Genomic DNA, 27,207 nt, shown 5'->3' with positions numbered 1-27,207 from the left:
GCCGTTTTTCGGGCCGTAAACACCCGAAAAACGGCCGAAAAGTTGGAAGCAGAACGCCTCCAAACATCTGCCCATTGATTTCAAGGGGAAAACGGCGTTCTGTTCCAACGGAGCGTTTTTCACTGCGTTTTTTGGCGTGTAAAAAAACGGCCGCGAAAAAGAAGTGCAGGACACTTCTTGGGACGTTTTTGGAGCAGTTTTCCATAGACTCTATTGAAAAAAGCTCCAAAAACGGCTGTAAAAAACGCCACGAAAATCCCAAGTGGCACAAAAAACGTCTGAAAATCAGGAGCTGTTTTCTCTTGAAAACAGCTCCGTATTTTGAGACTATTTTGACTCTGCGTGTGAACATACCCTAAGAGTATATTCACACGCAAACTCCCAAAACGTCTGACAATACGGAGCTGTTTTCAAGGGAAAACAGCTCCTGATTTTCAGAAGTTTTTTAAGCCACTCGCGATTTTCGCTGCGTTTTTTATGGCCGTTTTTGGAGCTGTTTTCTATAGTCAATGAAAAACGGCTCCAAAAACGTTCCAAGAAGTGACCTGCAGTTTTTCGCGGCCATTTTTTTACGCGCCCGTTTTTCAAAACAGCCGCGTAAAAAAACGGCCCATCGGAACAGAACTCAGTTTTTCATTGATTTCAATGGCCAGATGTCTCTCTTTATGTTCCATTTCTGTTTTTTGCTCAATGCATGCCATACTATGGAGGTACTCCCCTAAGGGCGGATTCACACGGACGTGATTTGCGTGCGTGCAGCCCGCGTTGTTTTCACGCACCACGCACAGACCAATAGAAGTCTATGGGGCAGTACAGACAGTCCGTGTTTTTTGTGCAGCGTTTGTCCGCTGCGTACACAGCGCGACAAGTTCTATATCTCTGCGTTTTTCGCGCATCACGCACCCATTGAACTCAATGGGTGCGTGAAAATCACGCATGTCATACGGAGGCACCTGCGTGGAACGTGCGTTTTTCACGCCGGAGTCGTTGTCTCTATTCTAATTAGTTTGACCTAACTTGTTCAAACCAGCAGAAAAGCAGGAAGTTGTTGATAGGCCAGGTTTGAAAAGAGAACAGACCATACTCCTGCAGGACAAGCAACTTGCAGCCATGCCACGCCACATGGATGTGGAGAAGCTAATCATTTTAGTTCAGGAGCGCCCAGAGGTATGGAACACCCATGCAGAGTCATACCATGACTGAACACTCAAGGAGGTGGCATGGGAGCATATTGCGGAGGCGCTGTTCGAGCAGGATTGGGCCAAGAGCACCTGCCGCGACCGTCAACGCATTGGTGAGTCGATGTCTGTATACATGTAATGTGATCCATATTCACTAGTGTGTCCCTGTGGTAACAGTTCCTCTCATGGCCAACGTTTCGGTTCAGTCGCAGCTTTAGCAGCTTAAAGTAATGTCTGTTCATCTATGTAAGTGTCGTCCTGTCGTTTCTAAGCAGTGCCTGTGTGGGCAGTAACATCATGTGTGTTCATTGAATGTTGTGTTCATTCTACAGTGGATGATGTAAAGAGACGGTGGCGAAGCAACCGCGACCAGTTCCGCCGTGAATATGGTTCCAGCGGGCGCAGCGGAGATGGTGCCACCAGGAAGCGCCGCTATATATACTATGAGCAGCTGCTGTTCTTGCGTGAAATCATGGATATGCGACAGTAAGTAATCGACGTTTCCCCTTTTTGCAAACGTGACCTCGCAGAAATGTCATATACGTAAAAGATGGTGGGTTTTCCAACAGTAAAATGTGATACTCAACTCTCGTGTCTATTATTCTAGAACTAGCGACAATCTTGACGACTCTCAAGAGGAGGCACGGCCAGAGTCGTCTCAGGCGTCCGCCGCTCCCCTGGTGACCCTAACCCCGGAACCCACCGCAGAGGAGCCTGCCCCAGTAGCCTCGGCGCCAGAAGCGGGCCCACCTGAGGAAGTGGCACCTATGCCTGCAGCACCCCGACGCAGACGGCCACTGAACCCGTCCGCAGGTGCACAGGTGGACGCTTGTGTCCTGGACTACCTGCGCCGCGCCGCAGATGAGGACAACTGCGATTTTTTTATTTTATTTTTGTCGCAGCATGGCCCCTTTAATGTGCCGGGTACCGTAGCATAGGCTGGGGCGCCTCCAGTCCAACATCCTGTTGCTGATCGACAGTGCTACACCCCCGCATAGTCCAGGGCGGTGCTTCACTGCAATAGAGCAGTGGCGTACTGTCCCTGTGCCCTTGCCGGGGGTCCATTTGCCTGGGCCCTCACAACCTGCCCCAGCCATATTGCATATGCTGCAATATGGTCCAGGGCCAAGCCACTTGGCCCCTGGTCCGATGGCTGGCCCTGACCCTCACTTACCTCCCTACTCCCGACCTGCCCCAACCTTTCAGCCTCCCATCCAGCATCACGGCTACCAGCCCCAGTATCAGCACCACTATGCTGCTCAGGACCATCCTCCTCAGGGCCGTGGACAGCATAGTGCTGCTCACTGGCGTAGCTATAGGGGTCGCAATTGCGACCGGGCCCCGAAGCCAGGGGGGCCCACGGCCCCCCCGCACCACATCAATAAAAAGTTACTATAGTAACTCGGGCCGCGGGCCCCTGTTACTATAGTAACATACTTTACTTACCTTCCTGGTTCCGGGTGGCAGCGGAGGTCCTGACGTCAAGAGCTGTGCGCAGCGCATGACGTCACAGCGCTATGCGCCGCGCACAGCATCGCGACGACAGAACTCCCGCCGCGGCCGAAGAGGAAGGTAAGGTTAGCCCTGACTGGCGGCGTCCGACTCCCGGGACCCGCCAATCAGCTGTTTTGAAGGGGCCGCAGCACTCGTACGAGAGCTGCTTCCCCTTCATTCCTGTCACTTCATTCCGGTCACACTGTGAATCGGTGTCGGTGATTCACAGTATGAGCGAGTAGTGAAATGAAGGGAAGCAGCTCTCGTACGAGTGCTGCGGCCCCTTCAAAACAGCTGATTTGCGGGTCCCGAGAGACACATCAGCTATTGATGGCCTATCCTGTGGACAGGCCATTAATGTTTAGGGACTGCACAACCCCTAAGCCTACGATGTATCAGGCTTAGGGGGCCCATGAGACAGGATCATAGATTGTGTGATCCTGTCTGCTGGGCCCTGTATCTAAGCCAATCACATGGTAGGCTTAGATACATGGCCCATGTGTGATGCTGTCTGCTGGGCCCTGTATCTAAGCCAATCACATGGTAGGCTTAGATACATGGCCCATGTGTGATCCTGTCTGCTGGGCCCTGTATCTAAGCCAATCACGTGGTAGGCTTAGATACATGGCCCATGTGTGATCCTGTCTGCTGGGCCCTGTATCTAAGCCTACCACACTGTAGGTTTAGATACAGGGCCCCAGCACACAGTAATCTTATACTGTATAAGATTACTGTCTGCTGGACCCTGTATCTAAGCCTACGTTGTGGTAGGCTTAGATACAGGGTCCCACAGACAGTATCACACATGGGCCCTGTATCTAAGCCTAACACACGTGTTACTAATCATTTTTTGTGTGTTTTCTTACAGGTTCGGTCGTTGGACTACGGCGGATTCCAGGACTACTTCGATGACGGCTTTTTTTTTTATTATCAATAAAATGGTTAATGAGGGTTGTGTGGGTTTTTTTTTATTTCAATAAAATATTTTTTCTATGTCTTTGTGTTTTTTTTTAAACTATATTACTACCGCCTTAGTAATGGCCGCCAGCTGATTGACGACGTCCATTGCTAAGGCGGGGCTTAGTGTTAGCCGATGCAGCGGCTAACACTAACCCCCTTTATTACCCCGGTACCCACCGCCACCAGGGGTGCTGGGAAGAGCCGGGTACGATCCAGTACCTGACCATCTGTAGTGATGTTCGGCTACTGGGGTGGCCGCAGGCTGGTATTATCAGGAGGGGAAAGGCCAGATACGGTGGCCCTTCCTACCCTGGTAATGCTAGGCTGCTGCTGCTTTATTGTATCTGGCTGGTTATGAAAAATGGGGGGTGATGTGGGGTCCCCCCCAATTTTCATAACCAGCCAGATACAACACAGCAGCAGCAGGCAGCATTACCAGGGTGGTAGGGGCCACTTTTTTTGGCCTTCCCCAGCCTAATACTACCAGCCTGCGACCGCCCCGGTGCCTGCCCGTCACTACAGATAGTCGGGTACTGGTTCGTACCCGGCTCTTCCCAGTACTCCTGGTGGCAGTGGGTACCGGAGTAATAATGGGGGTTAGTGTTGGCCTCTGCATCGGCTAATATTAAGCCCCGCCTTAGTAATGGAGATTGTCAATCAGCCAGCGGCCATTACTAAGGCGGTGATAATAAAGTTTAAAAAGATACAAGCACATAGAAAAAATATTTTATTGAAATAAAAAAACACAACCCTTATTAACCATTTTATTGAGAATAAAAAAACGCCGTCATTGAAGTCCTCGAATCCGAAGTCCAACAACCGAACCTGTAAAAAAAACACAAACACAAAAATAATCAGTAACACATAAAGAAGCAAAATTATTATTCTTACCTATCCTGGGTCCAGCGCTGGAGCCGCAATGTCAGCGAGCTGAGCCCTGTATCTAATCTAATCATGTGTGATACTGTCTGCTGAGCCACTGTATCTAATCCTATCATGTGTGATACTGTCTGCTGAGCCACTGTATCTAATCCAATCATGTGTGATACTGTCTGCTGAGCTGTGTATCTAATCCAATCATGTGTGATACTGTCTGCTGAGCTGTGTATCTAATCGTATCATGTGTGATACTGTCTGCTGAGCCACTGTATCTAATCCTATCATGTGTGATACTGTCTGCTGAGCCACTGTATCTAATCCTATCCATAGTTTATAGGGTTGTAGTGCTATAGATATGCTATGCTGTCTCATATACACACTTTTTTTTGGGCGGACACATATGTATTGGGGCTATTTTCCCTGACATTTTAAGCCCTGAGGGTATGGTCACACGGCAGCGTCTGTTACGGCTGAAATTACGGTCCTGTTTTCAGGAGAAAACAGCACCGTAATTTCAGCCGTAATGGCACGTGCAGGCGCTTTTCGCTGCGTCCATTTCGGACGTAATTGGAGCTGTTTTTCTATGGAGTCCATGGAAAACGGCTCCATTTACGTCTGAAGAAGTGACAGGCAGTTCTTTGACGCGGGCGTCTTTTTACGCGCCACTGTCAAAAAAAATGACCGTCGGGACAGAACATCGTAAGACCCATTCAAATGAATGGGCAGATTTTGAGCCGCATTTTCGGACGTAATTCAATGCTAAAACGCCCGAATTACGTCCGTAAATAGGGTGTGTGACCCCAGCCTTATTGACGCCCCCGGCTGCTAGTGCTGCATTGTTGGGTCACTTAGGAGACCCAGCGATGCAGCTGAAAGCTGCGGACCGTCGGCCATGAGAAGTTTGCGGGGGGGGGGGGGGGCCCAGTAAGAATTTTTGCATCGGGGCCCATGAGCCTTTAGCTACGCCCCTGGTGCTGCTGATATGTCCGCCTACACCTCGCCGACCCATGCATATCAGAATTTGTAGGTGTGCGCGGGCAAGGGCCTTTAATAATTAAAAACTGATGAAACCCTTGACAGGGTTGTGTTCGTTACGGGTTATAATGTTGATAGCATCATGTTGGTGCATAACTGTGTTTGGGTATTTAATCCTACTATGTTGTTTTTTTTATGGAGTTTATGTGGCACTAACATAAACTCAGAAGTCATTTGTTTAACTACCGTGTGGACAATCCTTATTTTACATATCTCAGCAATTTGTAGAGGCTCTACCGCTAGGAGGTGACATGTCTTAAGAGGTTTGCAGGGTACGACATTTCTCCACCACATCGTTGAGGTCTTAGTTGATCGGTAGGGGTTTGGAATTCTGGGGACTAAGCTTTTAGTATTTTGGTGCCCACAACTAGCTTGGTTCAGGCAGAAAGGGCCGCTGACATAGGACAGGAAATCATTGGTCTACACGAGGGGATGTTGTGGCAAGGAATTGGTGCCCACAAAAAAGGGAGCTCCATACCGCTACCGATGTTGAAGCTCGCAACCCACGTCAAGGGTCCTCAAGTATTGCGAGTCCCTAACACAACTCCCCCCCCCCCCCCCCCAAAACAAAAAAGGCCTAGAGGGAGAAACAACCGTTCTCGCAAATAATTAGAACTTCGCAACAGTTCAAATGGCAACGTGCTGCCAGGGTACATCTCCAGCCGGGCTGTCAAAATACTCGGCAAATTGCTGACGCACTCGCAGGCCAGATGTTGGTGGCCGCCATATGCGACCTGCCTGCACAATGTTGGTGGTGGGTGCAGGTGGTAACATATATTCCCCATCATGACTGGCATCATGGATGCGGGTAAAGTTGTGCAGCAAAACACACGCTTTGATCACACATGTCACATTGGCCGGTGACATTTGCATTGCTGTCATCAGGACCCTCCACTTGTTTGACATGATGCCAAAGGCGCATTCCACACATTTGCGTGCTCTGCCTAGCCGGTTATTGAACATGCGCCTACGGTTATCCAAGCCCCTCCGCGCATATGGACGCATTACTTGTCTGGTCAGGGCAAAACCCTCATCACCAACCATAACATATGGAAGTGGTGGGCCGCTAGTGCCAGGGAGGATGTTAGGTTCGGGAACATCAAGTTGGTTTGACATTAGGCGCTGGCCCATTCTGGACGAGCGAAATATGCGGGTATCCGCAGAGCTTCCATAGGACCCGATGTCTACGATGGTAAAGCATAAATTACAGTCCGCCAAGGCCAGCAAGACTATAGAAAAAAACTGTTTGTAGTTGAAGTATCGCGATCCAGAGTGGGGGGGGGGGGGTTTATGGACACGGATGTGCTTCCCATCGAGTGCACCAATACAGTGTGGAAATTGGGTGTCAGTTTCAAACTGCTGGGCTATTCGAAGCCAGTGTTGGGCCGTTGGCTGAGGCATCACGGTGCTCTTCAATCTCTGCCACAGGACCACACAGGTTGATGTGACAATGCCGGAAATTGTCGACACCCCAAGAAGGAATTCGAAATGAAGCGAATGGTAGCTATTGCCTGTCACCAAAAATCTACATGAAATCAGAAACACAAACAACAAAGCCAACATGTTAGGTAGGACATGAAGCACATAAACCACTGTGTAACCTCGCTTAACAAACATCACATACCGCAAGGTGACAAGGAGACGCTCCTCTGTGGAAATACAGCGCCGCATGTTGGTGTCCTGGTAGGTTATTCCTGTCCGAACCAGCTCAAGCAGCATATCAAAGGCGCTGACAGACAGGCGGCAAAAGGAGCGGAATTTATCAGGGTGACGACGGAGGTCAGCATACAGGGTATGAAAATGGCCTTTGGAGGTGCGTTGGGCCACGATGGTATGAACCCAAATCCTACCTCTTCTCCGCGGGTGTGGCAGTAGCATGGTACAGCGTTCCCCAAATCTCCAGGAAACCATCCATGCTAGCAGGACACGGGCCAGCGAGCTAGGTGGCATCAATGCAGTTAAGCAGGCAAAATATCCACAAATAGGGGTTGTATTAAACACTGTCTTGCACAAAAAGGCACAAAAATGCGGCATCACAGGTGCGTACATCAAGCTGGGGTGTTGCATTGTCTGCCTTTTTGTAGGCTGGCCAAAAGCTCACACCTCCTTGCATTTTTTAGACGCACGTGAAAAACGAATGTCGTACGCGCGTATTCAACGCACAAACGCGCCAAATACGCATGCCACACGCTGCTGACACGTGAGCAAAACGCTGCGTTTTTTGCGCGCGCAAATACGTCACGTTCGTCTGAATCTGGCCTAAGGCTGGGTTCACACGACCTATTTTCAGGTGTAAACGAGGCGTATTATCCCTCGTTTTACGTCTGAAAATACGGCTCCAATACGTCGGCAAACATCTGCCCATTCATTTGAATGGGTTTGCCGACGTGCTGTACCGACGACCTGTCATTTACGCGTCGTCGTTTGACAGCTGTCAAACGACGACGCGTAAAATGACTGCCTCGTCAAAGAAGTGCAGGACACTTCTTTGAAACGTAATTTGAGCCGTTTTTCATTGAATTCAATGAAGAACAGCTTAAGATTGCGGGCGTCAATGATGCCTCGCAAAATGCGAGGAGGAGCATTTACGTCTGAAACGACGGAGCTGTTTTCTCCTTAAAACAGTCTGTAATTTCAGACGTAAAAGCCAGTTATCGTGTGTACATACCCTAAGGCTTTGAGGGCCTTATGTACTAGATCAGGGGTCTCAAACTCGGCAGGGTAAGTTGGCCGCATATAGAAAAAATGGGAAGTTGACGGGCCGCATTACTTTCAAATTTGATACAACACAAAATTATTGTTAATAAATTACTTATTTGAACTACTATAACACTATATTACTATAATAATAATAATACTACATTACTATAAAATTAATACTACATTACTATAATAATACCACTAGGTTTAAAATTTGAGATATTTCTCCACGTGCTTATTTCAACAATCCAGTTTTCCAGTTTAAGTGTCGCTAAATGCAGTCCGGCGGCTCAGTTGGCAGACACACATGTCAAGATTGGACAGCCCCTTTTGAGATAGTGCCACTGTGCCCTCTGTAGATGCTGCCGCAGTGCCCTCTGTGGATGCTGCCGCAGTGCCCTCTGTGGATGCTGTCGCAGTGCCCTCTGTGGATGCTTCCGCAGTGCCCTCTGTGGATGCTGCCGCAGTGCCCTCTGTGGGTGCTGCCGCAGTGCCCTCTGTGGGTGCTGCCGCAGTGCCCTCTGTGGATGCTGCCGCAGTGCCCTCTGTGGATGCTGCCGCAGTGCCCTCTGTGGATGCTGCCGCAGTGCCCTCTGTTGATGCTGCCGCAGAGTCTTCTGTAGATGCTGCCGCAGAGTCTTCTGTAGATGCTGCCGCAGAGTCCTCAGTAGATGCTGCCGCAGTGCCCTCCGCAGATGCTGCCACAGTGATGTCAGGGGCTTGCCCAGAGCTGGAGTCCCGGAGCAGAGCCGCTTCTAGCACTCTGCCTGGGATTCCAGCTCTGCTCCTGACATCACTGTCCATATATGGACAGTGATGTCAGGGGCTTGCCCAGAGCTGGAGTCCTGGAGCAGAGCCGCTTCTAGCACTCTGCCTGGGATTCCAGCTCTGCTCCTGACATCACTGTCCATATATGGACAGTGATGTCAGGGGCTTGCCCAGAGCTGGAGTCCTGGAGCAGAGCCGCTTCTAGCACTCTGCCTGGGATTCCAGCTCTGCTCCTGACATCACTGTCCATATATGGACAGAGCTGTCAGGGGCAACCCCAGAGCTGGAGTCCCGGGCAGAGCGCTAGTAGGCTCTTCCTGGGACTCCAGCTGTTGTCCTGACATCACTGGGACTCCTGCTCTGGGGAATTCCACAGAGTCCCGGAGCAGAGCCTGTACTAGCGCTCTGCTCGGGACTCTGCTCTGGGGAAGACCCTGACACACTGTCCATATATGGACAGCGATGTCAGGGAGTTCCACAGAGTCCCAGAGCAGAGCCTGTACTAGCGGTCTGCTCGGGACTCCGCTCTGGGGGAGAACTGACACACTGTCCATAAATGGACAGCGATGTCAGGGAATTCCACAGAGTCCCGGAGCAGAGCCTGTACTAGCGCTCTGCTCGGGACTCCGCTCTGGGGAAGACCCTGACACACTGTCCATATATGGACAGCGATGTCAGGGAATTCCACAGAGTCCCGGAGCAGAGCCGATACTAGCGCTCTGGCGAAGCCCCAGACATCGCTGTTCATATGTGGACAGCGATGTCAGGGAATTCCAGAGTCTAGCGCAGGGGTGGGCAAACTTTTTGACTCGCGGGCCACAATGGGTTCTAAAATTTGACAGAGGGGCCGGGCCAGGAGCATTTGGAGGGAGTGTTTGGGCCGGATATACTAAAGCATTAAATGTAGTGTGTGCAAACCTCATAGCACAGTAAGAACACTACAACCCAATTTATTAACTGTCTTTCAAATGTGAAAAATAGCCCTTATCAGTTAATAAATTTGTCTCAAGGAATATGCAAGATATGGCATTTACATACTATTTCGCAGATACTGGGAGAAGGAAATGTAAATAGATTAAAATAACATACGCACTGTGATTTATCAAGAAAAAAGTTCTGTTGACTCTGTAAATTAGCTGCCAACCTCTGAGCAGTAGCCGCCCGTTCTTGTGTTGACTGCTTGCTAGAATAGTTTGCATGCTTCGTGGCAAAGTGACGGCTGATATTGTACTCTTTGAAAACCGAAGGGCTTAATGGTGACGTGAAACGAAGTGAAAATTAAAGTGAAATAAAGAGAAATACGCGCCACATTAACCCCTTAATGACCGGGCCATTTTGCACGTTAATGACCAAGGATTATTTTTTGTTTTTTCATGGTCGCATTCCAAGAGTCGTAACTTTTTTTTTATTACGTCGACATAGCCGTATAAGGGCTTGTTTTTTGCGGGACGAGTTGTATTTTGTAATTGTACCATTTTTAGATGCTTACAATATATTGATTAACTTTTATTAACTTTATTTTAGGAGAGAATTGAAAATAAGCAGCTATTCCAGCATTAATTTTCACGTTATAAATTTATGCCCTTTACTATGCAGCATAAATAACATGTTACCTTTATTCTACGGGTCGGCACGATTACGAGGATACCAAATATGTAAAGGTTTTATATGTTTTCCTATGTTTGCACAATAAAAACCCTTTTAGAAAAAAATTACTTGTTTTTGCATCGCCGCGTTCCAAGAGCCGTCATTTTTTTATTTTTCCGTCGATGTGACCGTATGTGGGCTTGATTTTTGCGGGCCAATGCGTAGTTTTCATTAGTACTATTTTGGGGTACATAGGACTTATAGATTAACTTTTATTTTATTTTTTATGGGGGGAATGGGAGAAAAGAGAGAATTTTGCCGTTATTTTTTGCGGGTTTTTTGGACGCCGTTCATCCGGCGGTTTAATTAATGTGTTCATTTTATTGGTCAAGTTGTTACGATCGCGGGGATACCATATATGTGTATGTGTGATTTGTTTTGACACTTTTACTGAATAAAACCACTTTTTGGGCAAAAAAAGTAGTTTTATTTGATTTTGACTGTAATTATTTTATTTTTTTTCAACAAACTTTATTTAACTGATTGACATTTTTTTTTTAAGTCCCACCAGGGGACTTCACTATGCGATGTGCCGATCGCATATATAATGCTTTGGTATACTTAGTATACCAAAGCATTATTGCCTGTCAGTGTAAAACTGACAGGCAACCTGTTAGGTCATGCCTCCGGCATCGCCAAACAGGCAGTTGCGGAAGACAGACCTGGGGGTCTTTGTTAGACCCCCGGCTGTCATGGAAACCCGACGGCGACCCGCGATTTGTTTGCGGGGGCGCCGATCGGGTGACAGAGGGAGCTCCCTCCCTCTGTCAAACACATTAGATGCCGCTGTCACTATTGACAGCGGCATTTAATGGGTTAAACTGCCGGAATCGGAGCGCGCTTCGATTCCGGCAGTTGCAGCAGGAGCCAGGCTGTGTATAACAGCCGTGCTCCTGCCGCTGATCGCGTGGGTACACTGGCAGTACCCGCGCCATCACAGGACGGATATATCCGTCCTCCTGCACGAACTAGCAGCTGCTGAGGACGGATATATCCGTCCTTCGGCGTTAAGGACAACGGTCAATGTGTTTTGAGTGCGCCATCTATTGGGAAAACGTGGGCATTGCAGGGAAAGGGGAAAAAAAAAGGAGGTTTTTACTATGATTTGGACAAGTTCGGCGGGCCGGATTAAAAAGCCTAACGGGCCGTATGTGGCCCGCGGGCCGTAGTTTGCCCATGTCTGGTCTAGCGGCTCTGTGTCCCACGGGCCGCAGATGACAGCCCCATGGGCCGCATGCGGCCTGCTGGCCGCGTGCCTGAAACCCCTGTACTAGATAGACCCCATAAATCACCCTATATTAAAAACTGCGCCCCTCAAAGTATTTAAAACAGCATTCAGAAAGTTTCTTAACCCTTTAGGCGTTTCACAGGAATTAAAGGGGAAATTGACAAATTTTTTTTTTTTGCTGCAATTCATTTGTAATACATTTTTTTCTGTAACACAGAAGGTTTTACCAGAAACGCAACTCAATATTTATTGCCCAGATTCTGCAGTTTTTAGAAATGTCCCACATGTGGCCCTAGTGTGATAATGGACTGAAATACCGGCCTCAGAAGCAAAGGAGCACCTAGAGGATTTTGTGGCCTCCTTTTTTTAGAATATATTTTAGACACCACGTCAGGTTTGAAGAGGTCTTGTAGTGCCAAAACAGTGGAAATCCCCCAAAAGTGACACGGTTTTGGAAACTGCACACCTCAAGAAATTTTTCTAGGGGTATAGTTAGCATCTTGACCCCACAGGTCTTTTGCTATATTTATTGGAGTTTGCCTGTGAAAGTGAAAATCTACTTTTTTTCTGAAAAAATATTAAAAAAAATATTTGCAAGGAATAAAGAATAAAAAGCACCCCAAAACTTGTAAAGCTACTTCTCCCGATTACAGCAATGCCCCATATGTGGTACTAAACTGCTGTTTGGACTCACAGCAGGGCTCAGAAGGGAAGGAGCGCCATTTGTATTTTGAAGCGCAGATTTTGCTGGATTGGTTTTCAGTGCCCTGGAGGGAGCAAAATTGTGGAAACCCCCCAAAAGTGACCCCATTTTGAAGACTACACCCCTCAAGGAATTTTTCTAGGGGTATAGTTAGCATTTTGACTCCACAGTTTTTTTGCTGAATTTAGTGGAATTAGGCCGTGAAAATTAAAATGTTTAATTTTTACAATGAATAAAGGAGAAAAATCACCCCAAAATTTGTAAAGCAATTTGCCCTGATTACAGCAATAGGCCATATGTGGTAATAAACTGCTGTTTGGACCGATCGCAGGACTCAGAAGGGAAGGAACAATATTAGGCTTTTGGAGCTCAAATTTAGCTAGAATGGTTTTCGGGTGTCATGTCGCATTTGCAAAGCCCCTGAGGTACCAAAACAGTGGAAACCTCCCAAAAGTCCCTTTAGGGGACTGGAACGAGCGATCATTAGGTCGCTGGTACAATACACTGCAATACTAATGTATTGCAGTATAATATCATTTTTACAGACTCCTGTAACAGCGCGATCGCTGTTCCTGTCCATTAGTCCCGGGTGTCGGCTGTAATACACAGCTGACACCTGCAGAATATGGAGCAGGCGCAGCACATGAGCCCGCTCCATATATAACGCCCCGCACCACCAAGTCGTGGTGCGCGAAGGCGTTAATGCACAGAGGATGGTGCAAAGTGAAAATTTACATTTTCCACTGATACGCCATTTTAATGCACAATATGTTGTGCCCAGTTTGTGCCACTGAAGACAAATACCTCGTACAATGTTGAGCGGGTTCTCCCGGATATAAAATATCATATATGTGGACGTAAGCTGATGTTTGGGCACGCTGTGGGGCTCAGAAGGGAGGGAGCGCCATTTGGCTTTTGGAGCGCAGATTTTGCTTGGTAACTGTTCTGTTTGGGGTTTTGCTGGTATTTCAGTTTATAATGTGGGGGTATGTGTAAATTGGGCAGAGTATATCAGGACATAATAAGAGGGTATAATAATTCGGTAAATAGATAATAATCCGCAGATATGTGGCTAATGTCGCACTGATAAACGGCGCCCGATCTTATCCGCTTTTGGACACTGCACAATTTCTGTCGCTAGAACTTTTTTATTTTTTCTTCACCGGAGCTGTTTGACGGCTTATTTGTTGCGGAACAATGTGTAGTTTTCATTGGTACCATTTTAGGGTACATGTGATTTTTTTTATCACTTTTTATTAGATTTTTTTGGCAAGCAAAGTGACAAAAAAAATCATAAATTCTGACAAGGTTTTTTCTTTTATTCTTTACAGTGTTCACCGTGCGCTATAAATGACATTTTACTTTATTCTGCGGGTCGATACGATTACGGCGATACCAGATGTATATAGTTTTTTTATGTTTTGTGGCATTTGCGCAATAAAATCACTTTTCGATAAAATTATTTATTTTTTGTGTCACCATATTCTGAGAGCCATATCTTTTTTATTTTTAAGTAAAAAAAGCTGTTTAAGGGCTTGTTTTTTTGCGGGACGGGTTGTAGTTTTTATTGGTACTATTTTGGGGTACATGCAACTTTTTGATCACTTTTTATTCTATATTTTTGGAGGGTTGCTGACCAAAAAAAAATAGTGATTCTGACATTGTTTTTTAATTATTTTTTTTGCGGTGTTCACCGTGCGGGAAAAATAATATTATAGTTTTATAGGTTGGGTCGTTATGAACGCCGTGATACCAAATATGTGTACTTTTTTTTAACATTTTAATTTTTTTCCTATAACAAAAGACTTATAATAGGAAAAAATGAATTTTTTGTTTTTGTAACTTATAACTTGTTTTTACACTTTTATAAAACAGTTTATTACTTTTTTTCTTTTTGAAGACCTGCAGCACTGATAGCTGCTATAATACATTACACTACCTAGGTAGTGTAACGTATTATAAACTGTCAGTGTGACGCTGGTTTTGTGGGCTCTATATATTAGATACCCCCATAAAACACCCCATTTTGAAAACTGCACCTCTCAAAGTATTCAAAACAGCATTCAGAAAGTGTTTTAACCCTTTAGGCGTTTTACAGGAATTGAAGGAAAGTAGAGGTGAAAATTTCAAATTTCATTTTTTTTTTGCCAAAATTCATTTGTAATACATTTTTTTTCTGTAACACAGAAGGTTTTACACGAGAAATGCATCTCAATATTTATTGCACAGATTATGCAGTTTTTGGAACTATCCCACATGTGGCCCTAGTGTGCTACTGGACCGAAAACATTTTAGGCACCATGTCAGGTTTGAAGAGGTCTTGTGGTGCCAAAACAATGGAAACCCCGAAAAGTGACCCAATTTTTTAAACTACACCCCTCAGGGAATTTATCTAGGGGTATAGTTAGCACTTTTGACCACACAGGTTTTTTGCTAAATTTATACTACCGTATATGTCGGCGTATAAGACCAGTGGCGGACACAGACTGCAAAAGGCCCCTGTGCAGATAATGTGCCAGGGCCCCCCCCCCCCACCCCGCAAACTTCTCATGGCCGACGGTCCGCTTTCAGCTGCATCGCTGGGTCTCCTAAGTGACCCAACAATGCAGCACTAGCAGCCGGGGCGTCACTAAGGCTGGGTTCACACACACACTATTTACGGACGTAATTTGGGCGTTTTAGCATTGAATTACATCCGAAAATGCGGCTCAAAAGCGTCGGAAAACATCTGCCCATTCATTTGAATGGGTCTTACGATGTTCTGTGCCGATGGTCATTTTTTTTTACGCGCCGCTGTCGAAAGGCGGCGCGTAAAAAACTGCCTGTCACTTCTTCAGATGTAAATGGAGCCGTTTTCCATGGACTCCATGGAAAACCAGCTTCAATTACTTCCGTAGTGGACGCAGCAAAAGACGCCTGCACATGCCATTACGGCTGAAATTACGGTGCTGTTTTCTCCTGAAAACAGCACAGTAATTTCAGCCGTAACAGACGCTGCCGTGTGAACATACCCTCAGGGCTTAAAATGTCCGGGAAATAGCCCCAATACATATGTGTCCGCCCCAAAAAAAAGTGTGTGTATAGGAGACAGCATAGCATATCTATAGCACTACGACCCTATAAACTATGGATAGGATTAGATACAGTGGCTGAGCAGACAGTATCACACATGATAGGATTAGATACAGTGGCTCAGAAGGCAGTATCACACATGATAGGATTAGATACACAGCTCAGCAGACAGTATCACACATGATAGGATTAGATACAGTGGCCCAGCAGACAGTATCACACATGATAGGATTAGATACAGTGGCTCAGCAGACAGTACCACACATGATAGGATTAGATACAGTGGCTCAGCAGACAGTACCACACATGATAGGATTAGATACAGTGGCTCAGCAGACAGTATCACACATGATAGGATTAGATACAGTGGCTCAGCAGACAGTACCACACATTATAGGATTAGATACAGTGGCTCAGCAGACAGTATCACACATGATAGGATTAGATACAGTGGCTCAGCAGACAGTATCACACATGATCGGATTAGATATAGGGCCCAGCACAGTATCATACATGATTGGATTAGATACACAGCTCAGCAGACTGTATCACACATGATAGGATTAGATACAGGGCCCAGCTCGCTGACATTGCGGCTCCAGCGCTGGACCCAGGAAAGGTAAGAATAATAATTTTGCTTCTTTATGTGTTACTGATTATTTTTGTGTGTTTGTGTTTTTTTTACAGGTTCGGTTGTTGGACTTCGGATACGAGGACTTCAATGACGGCGTTTTTTTTATTCTCAATAAAATGGTTAATGAGGGTTGTGTTTTTATTTCAATAAAAAAAATTTCTATGTGCTTGTATCTTTTTAAACTTTATTATCACCGCCTTAGTAATGGCCGCTGGCTGATTGACAACCTCCATTACTAAGGCGAGGCTTAATGTTAGCCGGTGCAGAGTCTACACTAACCCCCATTATTACCCCGGTACCCACCGCCACCAGGGGTACTGGGAAGAGCCGGGTACAAACCAGTACCCGACCAGCTGTAGTGACGGGCAGGCACCGGGGTGGCCGCAGGCTGGTAGTATTAGGCTGGGGAAGGCCAAAAACAGTGGCCCTTCCCACCCTTGTAATGCTGCCTGCTGCTGCTGTGTTGTATCTGGCTGGTTATGAAAATTGGGGGGGACCCGACATCGTTCTTTCCAATTATTTTTTAAATGACGTGGCGTCCCCCCCATTTTCATAACCAGCCAGATACAATAAAGCAGCAGCAGCCTAGCATCACCAGGGTAGGAAGGGCCACTGTATCTGGCCTTTCCCCTCCTGATAATACCAGCCTGCGGCCACCCCAGTGGCCGACCATCACTACAGATGGTCAGGTACTGGATCGTACCCGGCTCTTCCCAGCACCCCTGGTGGCGGTGGGTACCGGGGTAATAAAGGGGGTTAGTGTTAGCCTCTGCACCGGCTAACACTAAGCCCTGCCTTAGCAATGGATGCTGTCAATCAGCCGGCGGCCATTACTAAGGCGGTAGTAATATAGTTTAAAAAAAACCACAAAGACATAGAAAAAATATTTTATTGAAATAAAAAAAAAAAACACAACCCTCATTAACCATTTTATTAATAAAAAAAAAAGCTGTCATCGAAGTAGTCCTGGAATCCGCCGTAGTCCAACGACCGAACCTGTAAGAAAACACACAAAAAATGATTAGTAACACATGTGTTAGGGTATGTGCACACACACTAATTACGTCCGGAATTGACGGACGTATTTCGGCCGCAAGTACCGGACCGAACACACTGCAGGGAGCCGGGCTCCTAGCATCATAGTTATGTACGACGCTAGGAGTCCCTGCCTCGCTGCCGGACAACTGTCCGGTACTGAAAACATGATTACAGTACAGGACAGTTGTCCCACAGCGAGGCAGGGACTCCTAGCGTCGTACATAAGTACGACGCTAGGAGCCCGGCTCCCTGCAGTGTGTTCGGTCCGGTACTTGCGGCCGAAATACATCCGTCACTTACGGACGTAATTAGTGTCTGTGCACATACCCTAAGGCTTAGATACAGGGCCCATGTGTGATACTGTCTGTGGGACCCTGTATCTAAGCCTACCACAAGGTAGGCTTAGATACAGGGTCCAGCAGACAGTAATCTTATACAGTATAAGATTACTGTGTGCTGGGGCCCTGTATCTAAACCTACAGTGTGGTAGGCTTAGATACAGGGCCCAGCAGACAGGATCACGCATGGGCCATGTATCTAAGCCTACCATGTGATTGGCTTAGATACAGGGCCCAGCAGACAGCATCACACAATCTGTGATCCTGTCTCATGGGCCCCCTAAGCCTGCTACATCGTAGGCTTAGGGGTTGTGCAGTCCCTAAACATTGATGGCCTATCCTCAGGATAGGCCATCAATAGCTGATGTGTCGCCCGGGACCCGCAAATCAGCTGTTTTGAAGGGGCCGCAGCACTCGTACGAGAGCTGCTTTCCCCTTCATTTCAGAACTCGCCCACACTGTGAATCGCCGAAACCGATTCACAGTGTGACCGGAATGAAGTGACAGGAATGAAGGGGAGCAGCTCTCGTACGAGTGCTGCGGCCCCTTCAAAACAGCTGATTGGCGGGTCCCAGGAGTCGGACCCCGCCAGTCAGGGCTATCTTACCTTCCTCTTCGGCCGCGGCGGGAGTTCTGTCGTCTCGATGCTGTGCGCGGCGCATAGCGCTGTGACGTCATGTGCTGCGCACAGCGCCTGACGTCAGGACCTCCGCTGCGATCCGGAACCAGGAAGGTAAGTAAAGTATGTTACTATAGTAACAGGGGCCCGCGGCCCGAGTTACTATAGTAACTTTTTATTGATGTGGTGCGGGGGGCCGTGGGCCCCCCTGGCTTCGGGGCCCGGTCGCAATTGCGACCGCTGCGACCCCTATAGCTACGCCAGTGGTCCACGGGCCTCTGTCTCAGTCCTCAGCATCGCGCAGCTGAGAACTGAGTCGGCCAGCAGAGGAACGGGCCCCCTTCCCACGCGGGGCCCTTGTGCAGCTGCACCGGCTGCACATGCGGTATGTCCGCCCCTGTATAAGACGACTGGGCGTATAAGACGACCCCCAACGTTTACCCTTAAAATATAGAATTTAAGATACACTCACCATTTCGTGCAGGAGCGCTTCACTATGGCCATCGGCGGCAGGACCCAGGACTCTCTGTCTCTTTGAACTCGCGCATGCGCAGATAGGCTGCTTCATCGTGCGAGATCTGAGAGGCAGGGAATGAGAGGAAAGGGCGGGCCAGAGGATCTTACAGAGATGTTCCCTGGCGGCTAATACCGACTTCCCTCAGATCCGTGGCGGATTCCGTGCATCCCGGGAGCCTGTGTACCGGACTGCAGGCTCACAAGGTAACACACAACCTGTTTGTAGACAATATGTAGACTAGGGATGTCACGATACCAGAATTTGGACTTCGATACCGATACTTCGTTTAGTATTGCGATTTCGATACCAATTTCGATACTTTTGCCAACAGTAATAAAAAAAAAAATCTTCCGTTTTCTGATGTGAGGCGTGACGTGTGATGAATTTTGAACGCGCCTCACATTAATAGTAATTAATCCCATCATGTTTCTCAGTCATATTGGGTTAATGTGCGAGGTACATGATGGGGTTAATTACTATTAATGTGAGGAACATGGAGGGTAAATTCATCGCACCTCGCGCCTCACATTAATAAGTGAATGAAAGCCGTGTTTATTTCATTTTTTTTACAGCGTACACATCATAAATGATGCAAAAACATTGTTGTCCGCGCCATTACTGAATGTGTATATTTTATGTATTGAGACTTATTTTAATGTTTATTGTAAAAAAGGTGAAGGTGTATTTTTTTTTAAATTTAACAATACTTTGTTTTTACTTTATTTTTAAACTTTAATGTACTGACATATATCAGATATGTGCCAGTACATTAGCCTGTGGACAGATAGCACACAGGCAGTTGTTAGGACATACTTGGGTATGTCCTAACAACATGAAATATGGTAAGACAGCCCTGGGGTCCGTCAATAGACCCTGGGCTGTCTGCCCATATATGGTATGGCCCTCGATCGCGTCACAGGAATTCCCTGTGACGCGATCCAGGGGCATCCCCCCTTCTCACTTTCCCCTGAATGCTGCAGTCAGCTGTGATCGCAGCATTCAGGGGAATAACGGCGGAGATGAGCGGTTTCTCTGATCTCCGCCGTTATAGAGCGGGGCTGCGGCTGTGTAATACAGCCATTGCCCCGCTCCTGACAGGAAGTGCGCGCGCGGTCAGCATGAGGTGATGCGGCCGGCGCTGCACTAATGAGCGGCAGTTCAGGCACTGAAGACAGAACATGGGGGTGTTTTGTAGCGCGCCCGCCATGTTCTGTCTCCAGTGCCGCCGCTCAATAGTGCAGCGCTGGCCGCATTGCATCATCCTGACCCCGCGAACTTATCATGACTCAGGAGCGGGGCTGTGGCTGAATTACACAGCCGCAGCCCCGCTCTCATAGTCATGTGTACTATACTGAGCTGTGCGGCTGCAACGTGCATCCCTAATGTAGACAATATCCGGCATATAAGACGACCCCACACTTTTGACATTTTTTTAAGGGTGTAAAAAGTCGTCTTGTACGCCGATATATACGGTAATTATTCTGTGAAAATGAAAATCTACTATTTTTTCTGGAAAACTTAGAATTTTCGCAAGGAATAAAGGAGAAAAAGCAACCCAACATTTGTAAAGCAATTTCTCCCGATTACAGAAATACCCCATATGTGGTAATAAAATGCTGTTTGGACCCATGGCAGTGCTCAGAAGGGAAGGAGCGCCATTTGGATTTTGGAGCGCTGATTTTACTAGGATGGTTTTCGGTGCCGTGTCGCGTTTGCAAAGCACTGGAGGGACCTAAACAGTGGAAACCCCCAAAAAGTGACCCCATTTTGGAAACTACAGCCTTCAAGGAATTTTTCTAGTGGTATAGTTTGCATTTTTACCCCATAGGTGTTTGCTGAATTTATTGGATTAGTCTGTGAAGATGAAAATATTTATTTTCTGAAAAAAACACAGAATTTTCAAATTTTTATAAGGAATAAAGGAGAAAAAGCAACCCAACATTTGTAAAGCAATTTCTCCTGATTACAGCAATACCCCATATGAGGTCATAAACTGCTGTTTGGACCCATGGCAGGGCTCAGATGGGAAGGAGCACCATTTGGATTTTGCAGCTCAGATTTTGCTGAATTGGTTTCTGGGGGCCATGTCGCATTTGCAGAGCCCCTGAAGTACCAGTATAGTGGAAATTCCCCAGGTGTGATCCCATTTTGGAGACTAGACCCCTCAAAGAATTTAATTTGAGGTGTAGTGAGCATTTTGATCCCTCAGGAGTTTTAAGGATTTTATTAGAAATATATTGTTTCAATAACATGTAGATTTAGCTCATAATTTTTCATTTCCACAAGGAATACAGGAGAAAAGACACCACAAAATGTGTAACACAATTTATCCTGCGTAGGGAAATACCCCATATGTGGTTGTAAACTGCTATTTGGACACACGACAAGGGCCTAAAGGGAAAAAGCGCAATTTCATTTTTTGGAGTGAAGATTTTACAAAATCGTTTTTTGGCACCATGTTGCATTGCAATGAGGTACCAGTACAGTGAAAACCGCCGAGAAGTGACCCCATTTATGAAGCAACACTCCTCAAGGAATTAATCGAAAAGTGTAGTGAGCATTTTGACCCCAGAAGTTTTGCAGAAATTGGTGCACAGTGGATGTTGCAGATTGAAAATTGCAATTTTTCCAGACATGCTATTTCAGTGCCGAATGTGTTGTGCCCAGCTTATACCACTGGAGTCACACACCCCATAAATTGTTAAGCGGGTTCTCCAGAATACAGTAATATCCCATATGTGATCATAAACGGCTGTTTGGGCGCACTGCCAGGCTCAGAAGGACCGCCATTTGGCTTTGGGAGTGCAGATTTGGCTTGGTAGTAGTTTTGTTTAGTGTTTTACTGGTGTTTCAGTTTATAATGTGGGGGCATATGTAAGCTACGCGGGGTACATCAGGGTATATGTAAGCTGTGCGGAGTACATCAGGGTATATGTAAGCTGTGCGGAGTACATCAGGGTATATGTAAACTGTGCCGAGTACATCAGGGTATATGTATGCTGTGCCGAGTACATCAGGGTATATGTAAGCTGTGCCGAGTACATCAGGGTATATGTAAGCTGTGCGGAGTACATCAGGGTATATATAAGCTATGCGAAGTACATCAGCATATATATAAGCTGTGCGGAGTACATCAGGGTATATGTAAGCTGTGCGGAGTACATCAGGGTATGTGTAAGCTGTGCGGAGTACATCAGGGTATGTGTAAGCTGTGCGGAGTACATCAGGGTATATGTAAGCTGGGCAGAGTACATCAGGGTATATGTAAGCTGGGCAGAGTACATCAGGGTATATGTAAACTGTGTCGAGTATATCAGGGTATATGTAAGCTGTGCCGAGTACATCAGGGTATGTGTAAGCTGTGCGGAGTACATCAGGGTATGTGTAAGCTGTGCGGAGTACATCAGGGTATGTGTAAGCTGTGCGGAGTACATCAGGGTATATGTAAGCTGGGCGGAGTACATCAGGGTATATGTAAGCTGGGCAGAGTACATCAGGGTATATGTAAGCTGGGCAGAGTACATCAGGGTATATGTAAACTGTGTCGAGTATATCAGGGTATATGTAAGCTGTGCCGAGTACATCAGGGTATGTGTAAGCTGTGCGGAGTACATCAGGGTATATGTAAGCTGGGCAGAGTACATCAGGGTATATGTAAGCTGGGCAGAGTACATCAGGGTATATGTAAACTGTGTCGAGTATATCAGGGTATATGTAAGCTGTGCCGAGTACATCAGGGTATGTGTAAGCTGTGCGGAGTACATCAGGGTATGTGTAAGCTGTGCGGAGTACATCAGGGTATGTGTAAGCTGTGCGGAGTACATCAGGGTATATGTAAGCTGGGCGGAGTACATCAGGGTATATGTAAGCTGGGCAGAGTACATCAGGGTATGTGTAAGCTGTGCGTAGTACATCAGGGTATGTGTAAGCTGTGCGGAGTACATCAGGGTATGTGTAAGCTGTGCGGAGTACATCAGGGTATGTGTAAGCTGTGCGGAGTACATCAGGGTATGTGTAAGCTGTGCGGAGTACATCAGGGTATGTGTAAGCTGTGCGGAGTACATCAGGGTATGTGTAAGCTGTGCGGAGTACATCAGGGTATATGTAAGCTGGGCGGAGTACATCGGGGTATATATGAGCTGGGCGGAGTACATCAGGGTATATGTAAGCTGGGCGGAGTACATCGGGGTATATGTAAGCTGGGCGGAGTAATAGGATGATGTAATAATGGGGCAAATGAATAATAAAATGAATTATCCATAGATAGTGACGTACGCTTTCAACCAATCCTTTATGCACAGGCCGGATTTTTGGGTGCAGGGGTCGCACTTCTAAAGGGTGTCCGTGGGATTGTACAAAATATCTGCACTCCAGCATTGCCTAATCTTTGACTTCTTCACTAGCCCCATATGTAGCACAGACCCCAAAAGGTCATAGTTTCCGCTGCATTTACAGGGTCCACCAGTGGGGGCCCGGCAAATTATGACGTGGGGTTTTAGGTGAAGAACTGCTGCACATATTAATTAGTCTGGGCCATCGTTTTGCATTATTGCGTTCCAAGAGTCATAACTTTTTATTTTTCCGTTGACGAGCTGTGCGAGTGCTTGATTTTCATGGGACGAGCTGTCGTTTTTACTACTATAATTTTGGGGTACATGTGATATTTTGATCCGTTTTTATTAAATTTTTTGGGAGGTGAGGAGACCAAAAAACAGAAATTCTGTAAAGTTTTTGTATGTTTTACTACTTTTACACAAAAACACTTTTTGCTAAATAAAATAATGTTGTAGTGTCACCATATCCTGAGAGCCATAACTTTATTTTTTTCAGACGGAGCTGTGTGAGGGTTTGTTTTTTGCGTTGGGGTACGTGCGACTTTTTGATCACTTTTTATTAAATTTTTTGTAAAGGTGACCAAAAAAGGAAATTCTGCCATTTTTTTTTTTTAACGTGTTCACCGTGCGGAAAAAAAAAAGTAAATTTTAATAGGTCATGCCGATACGAACGCGTCGATAACGATTATGTATAGTTTAAAAAAATAAATAAAAATCTAATTATAAAAAGGACTTGATCAGGGAACCAGGGCAATTATTATTACATAAAACTTTTATTTATTTATCTATCCAAAACTTTTTTTTTCCACTTTTTCTTTTACACATACTAGGGGACCGGAAGATCTGATCTTCTGATCCCCAGTACAATACACTGCACTACTTCTGTATGTACTGATGTAGTGCAGTGTATTGAAACTGTCATTTTGCAACTGACAGTTAAGCCTATTACGTGCTGCCTCGGGCAGGACCTAATAGGCTCACGTACCTGGCAACCAGGAAGCCGTTGCTAGGCTTCCTAGTTGCCATTGCAATTATCAGCACCCCGCAATTTTCCGCGGGGGCCCAAAGGGGTACAGAGGGAGCCCCCTCCCTGTTTCAATCACTTAAATGCCGATGTCGCTATTGACAGCGGCATTTCAGGGGTTAAACGGCGACAATCGGCAATAACTGTCATTGCAGCGGATGTCAGCTGTACATTACAGCCGACACCTGCTGAAGATGCGTTACTGTACGCCCATTTGTGGGGAGGCACCGCTAAAAAGTACGTATAGTAACGCCGATTTGCGGGAAGGGGGTTAACAAGCGTTTTCCACTAGGTTATCGATGGTGGAATATCCACCATCCAATGCTATAGTTTTCCTAGCTAGAAATATTCTTTTAAAAAAATACACGTGTGATGTGTCCATTGTACAGTGTTTATTTTTAATACATTTCTTTTCTTTGTACAGAGATTTTTCTGCTCCGTTAAGAGTGAGATGGCGGATGTAAATTGCAGCCATTGTTCTGTTCCTGATCATTCGTGCACAGTAGTACGGCTTACACAATGTGGCATAAAAGTGTGGTGCAGATCCCCTAAGCACTCCATCCTGTGCCGTTCTTTAGAGTTTCTCACCGCACCCTAGCTTCCGCTGCTCAGGTTCCCCACCGTATTTGCATACATTATCGTGTGACGACGCTGCAATGACGGGTCAACCATAGGGACGTCACTAGCTGGCCAACTTACATTATCACACAGCAATGTAAACAGATGTGGCAGCAGGGGAACGGTGACCAATTCTAAAAGGTAAAAGTATATTATTACAGCATTCTGGGCAGAAAAGTTTTTAGTTTTCTTCAAACCAGCAAACTCAATTAATGGAAACTCTGTTAGCACCAATAACTAAGGGGCATCTAACTATGAAATGTTTTTTTAAGCCCTGGCACCTTCCCCTGCCGGCCATCCCATCTCCTGCATGCGCTTTCCTTCACTACAAGGGAAAAACGTTTATTGGTTAATACGGTTACAGGCTGTCTCTCCGATAGGCGCTACCCAGTATCCAATGAGCCCTATCATTTACTACAGCGTAAAGCGATCATTGGTTAATGCAGGCTTTTTTTTTTGGTCAATGAACGATTTCCCCAGTAGTGAAGGACAGCACTCATGGTCTACTGAACGACACGGGTCACACAGTTAAAGTCTATGTTTGGTGACATGAGCCTGCAATAACTAATAAGCACTTTCCTTCACTACAGAGGAAAACGCTCATTGCAGTTCTGCAGGGGCCGGACATAGAGACACAGCCATAGGCAGGCAGCAGCTGTGTCTGCCGGGGCTGCAGCTGCGGGCCAAGGGTTGAGCATCCCTGGTTTTACATATGTCCTTGACAGTGAATGGGTTGAAGAAGTGATCTAATTGGCTGAAAACGGCAACGGTCACTTTTGGTTAGAACAGTTTAAATGCATGATGCTCTCAAGCGTCCGGTTATTTCTGCAGGGAAATGTGCGCCCCTTCAGTTTTGCTGAATGGCCAAGATGTCTCATAAATGTATTCTAAGCCATTTACCAACCTCTTTATGGGAACTTCAGGTGACCATGTAGTTGGCACAATTGTAATAGTCGTCTCATCTAGATCATTAGTGCGAGATTTGTGAAGGGGTTATAAGAAATCTTCACACAGTCGTGACCAACATGACAGTAATAAATGAAGTAGCCCCTGGAATGGTGGCCGTGTTTATTACACTCAGCTATTACGGTCACAGCAGGATTGCAGATTTGCAGTTGGGCAATGGAATTTGGAATATTAAAAATCAGTTCAATTGTGTTAATAAAAATGTACAGTGTTCTTGCAGATTTCTGTGGTCCTTGGTTGGTGTCACATTCATGCATCCAAGTGCTTGTTAAGCCTGCGTACTTTCTCCTTCTTATTTCGGTTTCCATGCTTTTTCCAGGGCTTTCCTGAAAGTGTCTCTGTGGTTGTAGATAATGGCATGGGGCCGCTGCCAGGCTTGTATCCCATTACTGACTGCACACCTTTGGTCAGAGCTCGGACATTTTCCTGTAACATTAAAGAGAGTTAATGTATTCTTCTAAGCACGTATGGCAGATCTTGTGATATGAAGCTTGATGTCCACCATTCCTAATCAACACATTTTTCTCAGTTTCCCTATTTTGACACGTATACGGCATAGAACAAACATCAAGCAGTTGCGCTCAGTCCTTTCCGTTTAAACAGTCTCCAGCCGGATCTCTTCTTGTACCTCATTACTAAAGACAGGGGAATTTTTCTGAAAATGGTCTAAAAAAAAAATGAACACCAAAAAGTCTTTGCAGCCCATATTCAATCAGAGTATAGCTTTAATTTTCCAAGCGCACTATAAGGGTATGTTCACACGGAGTGTTTTCAGACGTTTTTCGGTCCGTAAATGTCCAGAAAGACGGCTGAAAAATCGAAAGCAGAACGCCTCCAAACATGCGAAAAGAAGTGCATGTCACTTCTTCAGCCGTTTTTGGAGTCGTTTTTCATAGACTCTATAGAAAAACAGCCGTTAAAAACGCAGCGAAAAATGCAACTTCGATTAAACAACGTCTGAAAATCATGAGCTGTTTTCCCTTGAAAACAGCTCAGTTTTTTCAGAAGTTTTTTGCGAAGCGTATGAACATACCCTAAGAAATTTGCAAGGGCACAGGAGCCGAGATCTGCGTCTTCTCCTTATTTCCCATGTATGAATTGATTGGTAACTTATCGAATGGTCAGGAGCTGGAAATTGGAAGGGAAGGTATAGACTACTTGGGAAACAAAAAAAAACAAAACAAACACTCCCAATGTATGTGCAATTGCTGAAATATTATACAGATAAAATTTGCATTGATGGACAAAAAGGGCCCATTGTTTTTTTTTTCTATCCCTGATATCTATATAGCTCTATATTAAATATCCAATAATACCAGATCACTTAGCTTATGGACGTACCAGAGTGGAAGCCTCCAAAACCATCTCTATTAGGGTATGTTCACACAGCCGTAAACGCACCGAAAAACGGCTGAAAAAAAAAAACGGAAGCTGAACGCCTCCAAACATCTG

General features: G+C 46.1%; 1 protein-coding gene across 1 annotated transcript in view; it reads right to left on the bottom strand.

The window, feature by feature from the left end:
• Positions 1 to 24,544: 24,544 nt before the first annotated feature.
• Positions 24,545 to 27,207, bottom strand: part of LSG1 (large 60S subunit nuclear export GTPase 1) — a 42,400-nt gene continuing 39,737 nt past the window's right edge. The window contains exon 14 of the mRNA XM_075861750.1: positions 24,545 to 26,181. Coding sequence (XP_075717865.1) covers positions 26,005 to 26,181 — 177 coding nt within the window. The 3' untranslated portion in view covers positions 24,545 to 26,004. The remainder of the gene's footprint in view (positions 26,182 to 27,207) is intronic.

The sequence above is a fragment of the Rhinoderma darwinii genome, chromosome 4, assembly GCF_050947455.1.
Source record: "Rhinoderma darwinii isolate aRhiDar2 chromosome 4, aRhiDar2.hap1, whole genome shotgun sequence".
NCBI classification, from domain to species: Eukaryota; Metazoa; Chordata; class Amphibia; order Anura; family Rhinodermatidae; genus Rhinoderma; species Rhinoderma darwinii.
Note: the sequence above shows the minus strand (reverse complement) of the source record. Positions and strands in the feature narration are given on the sequence as shown.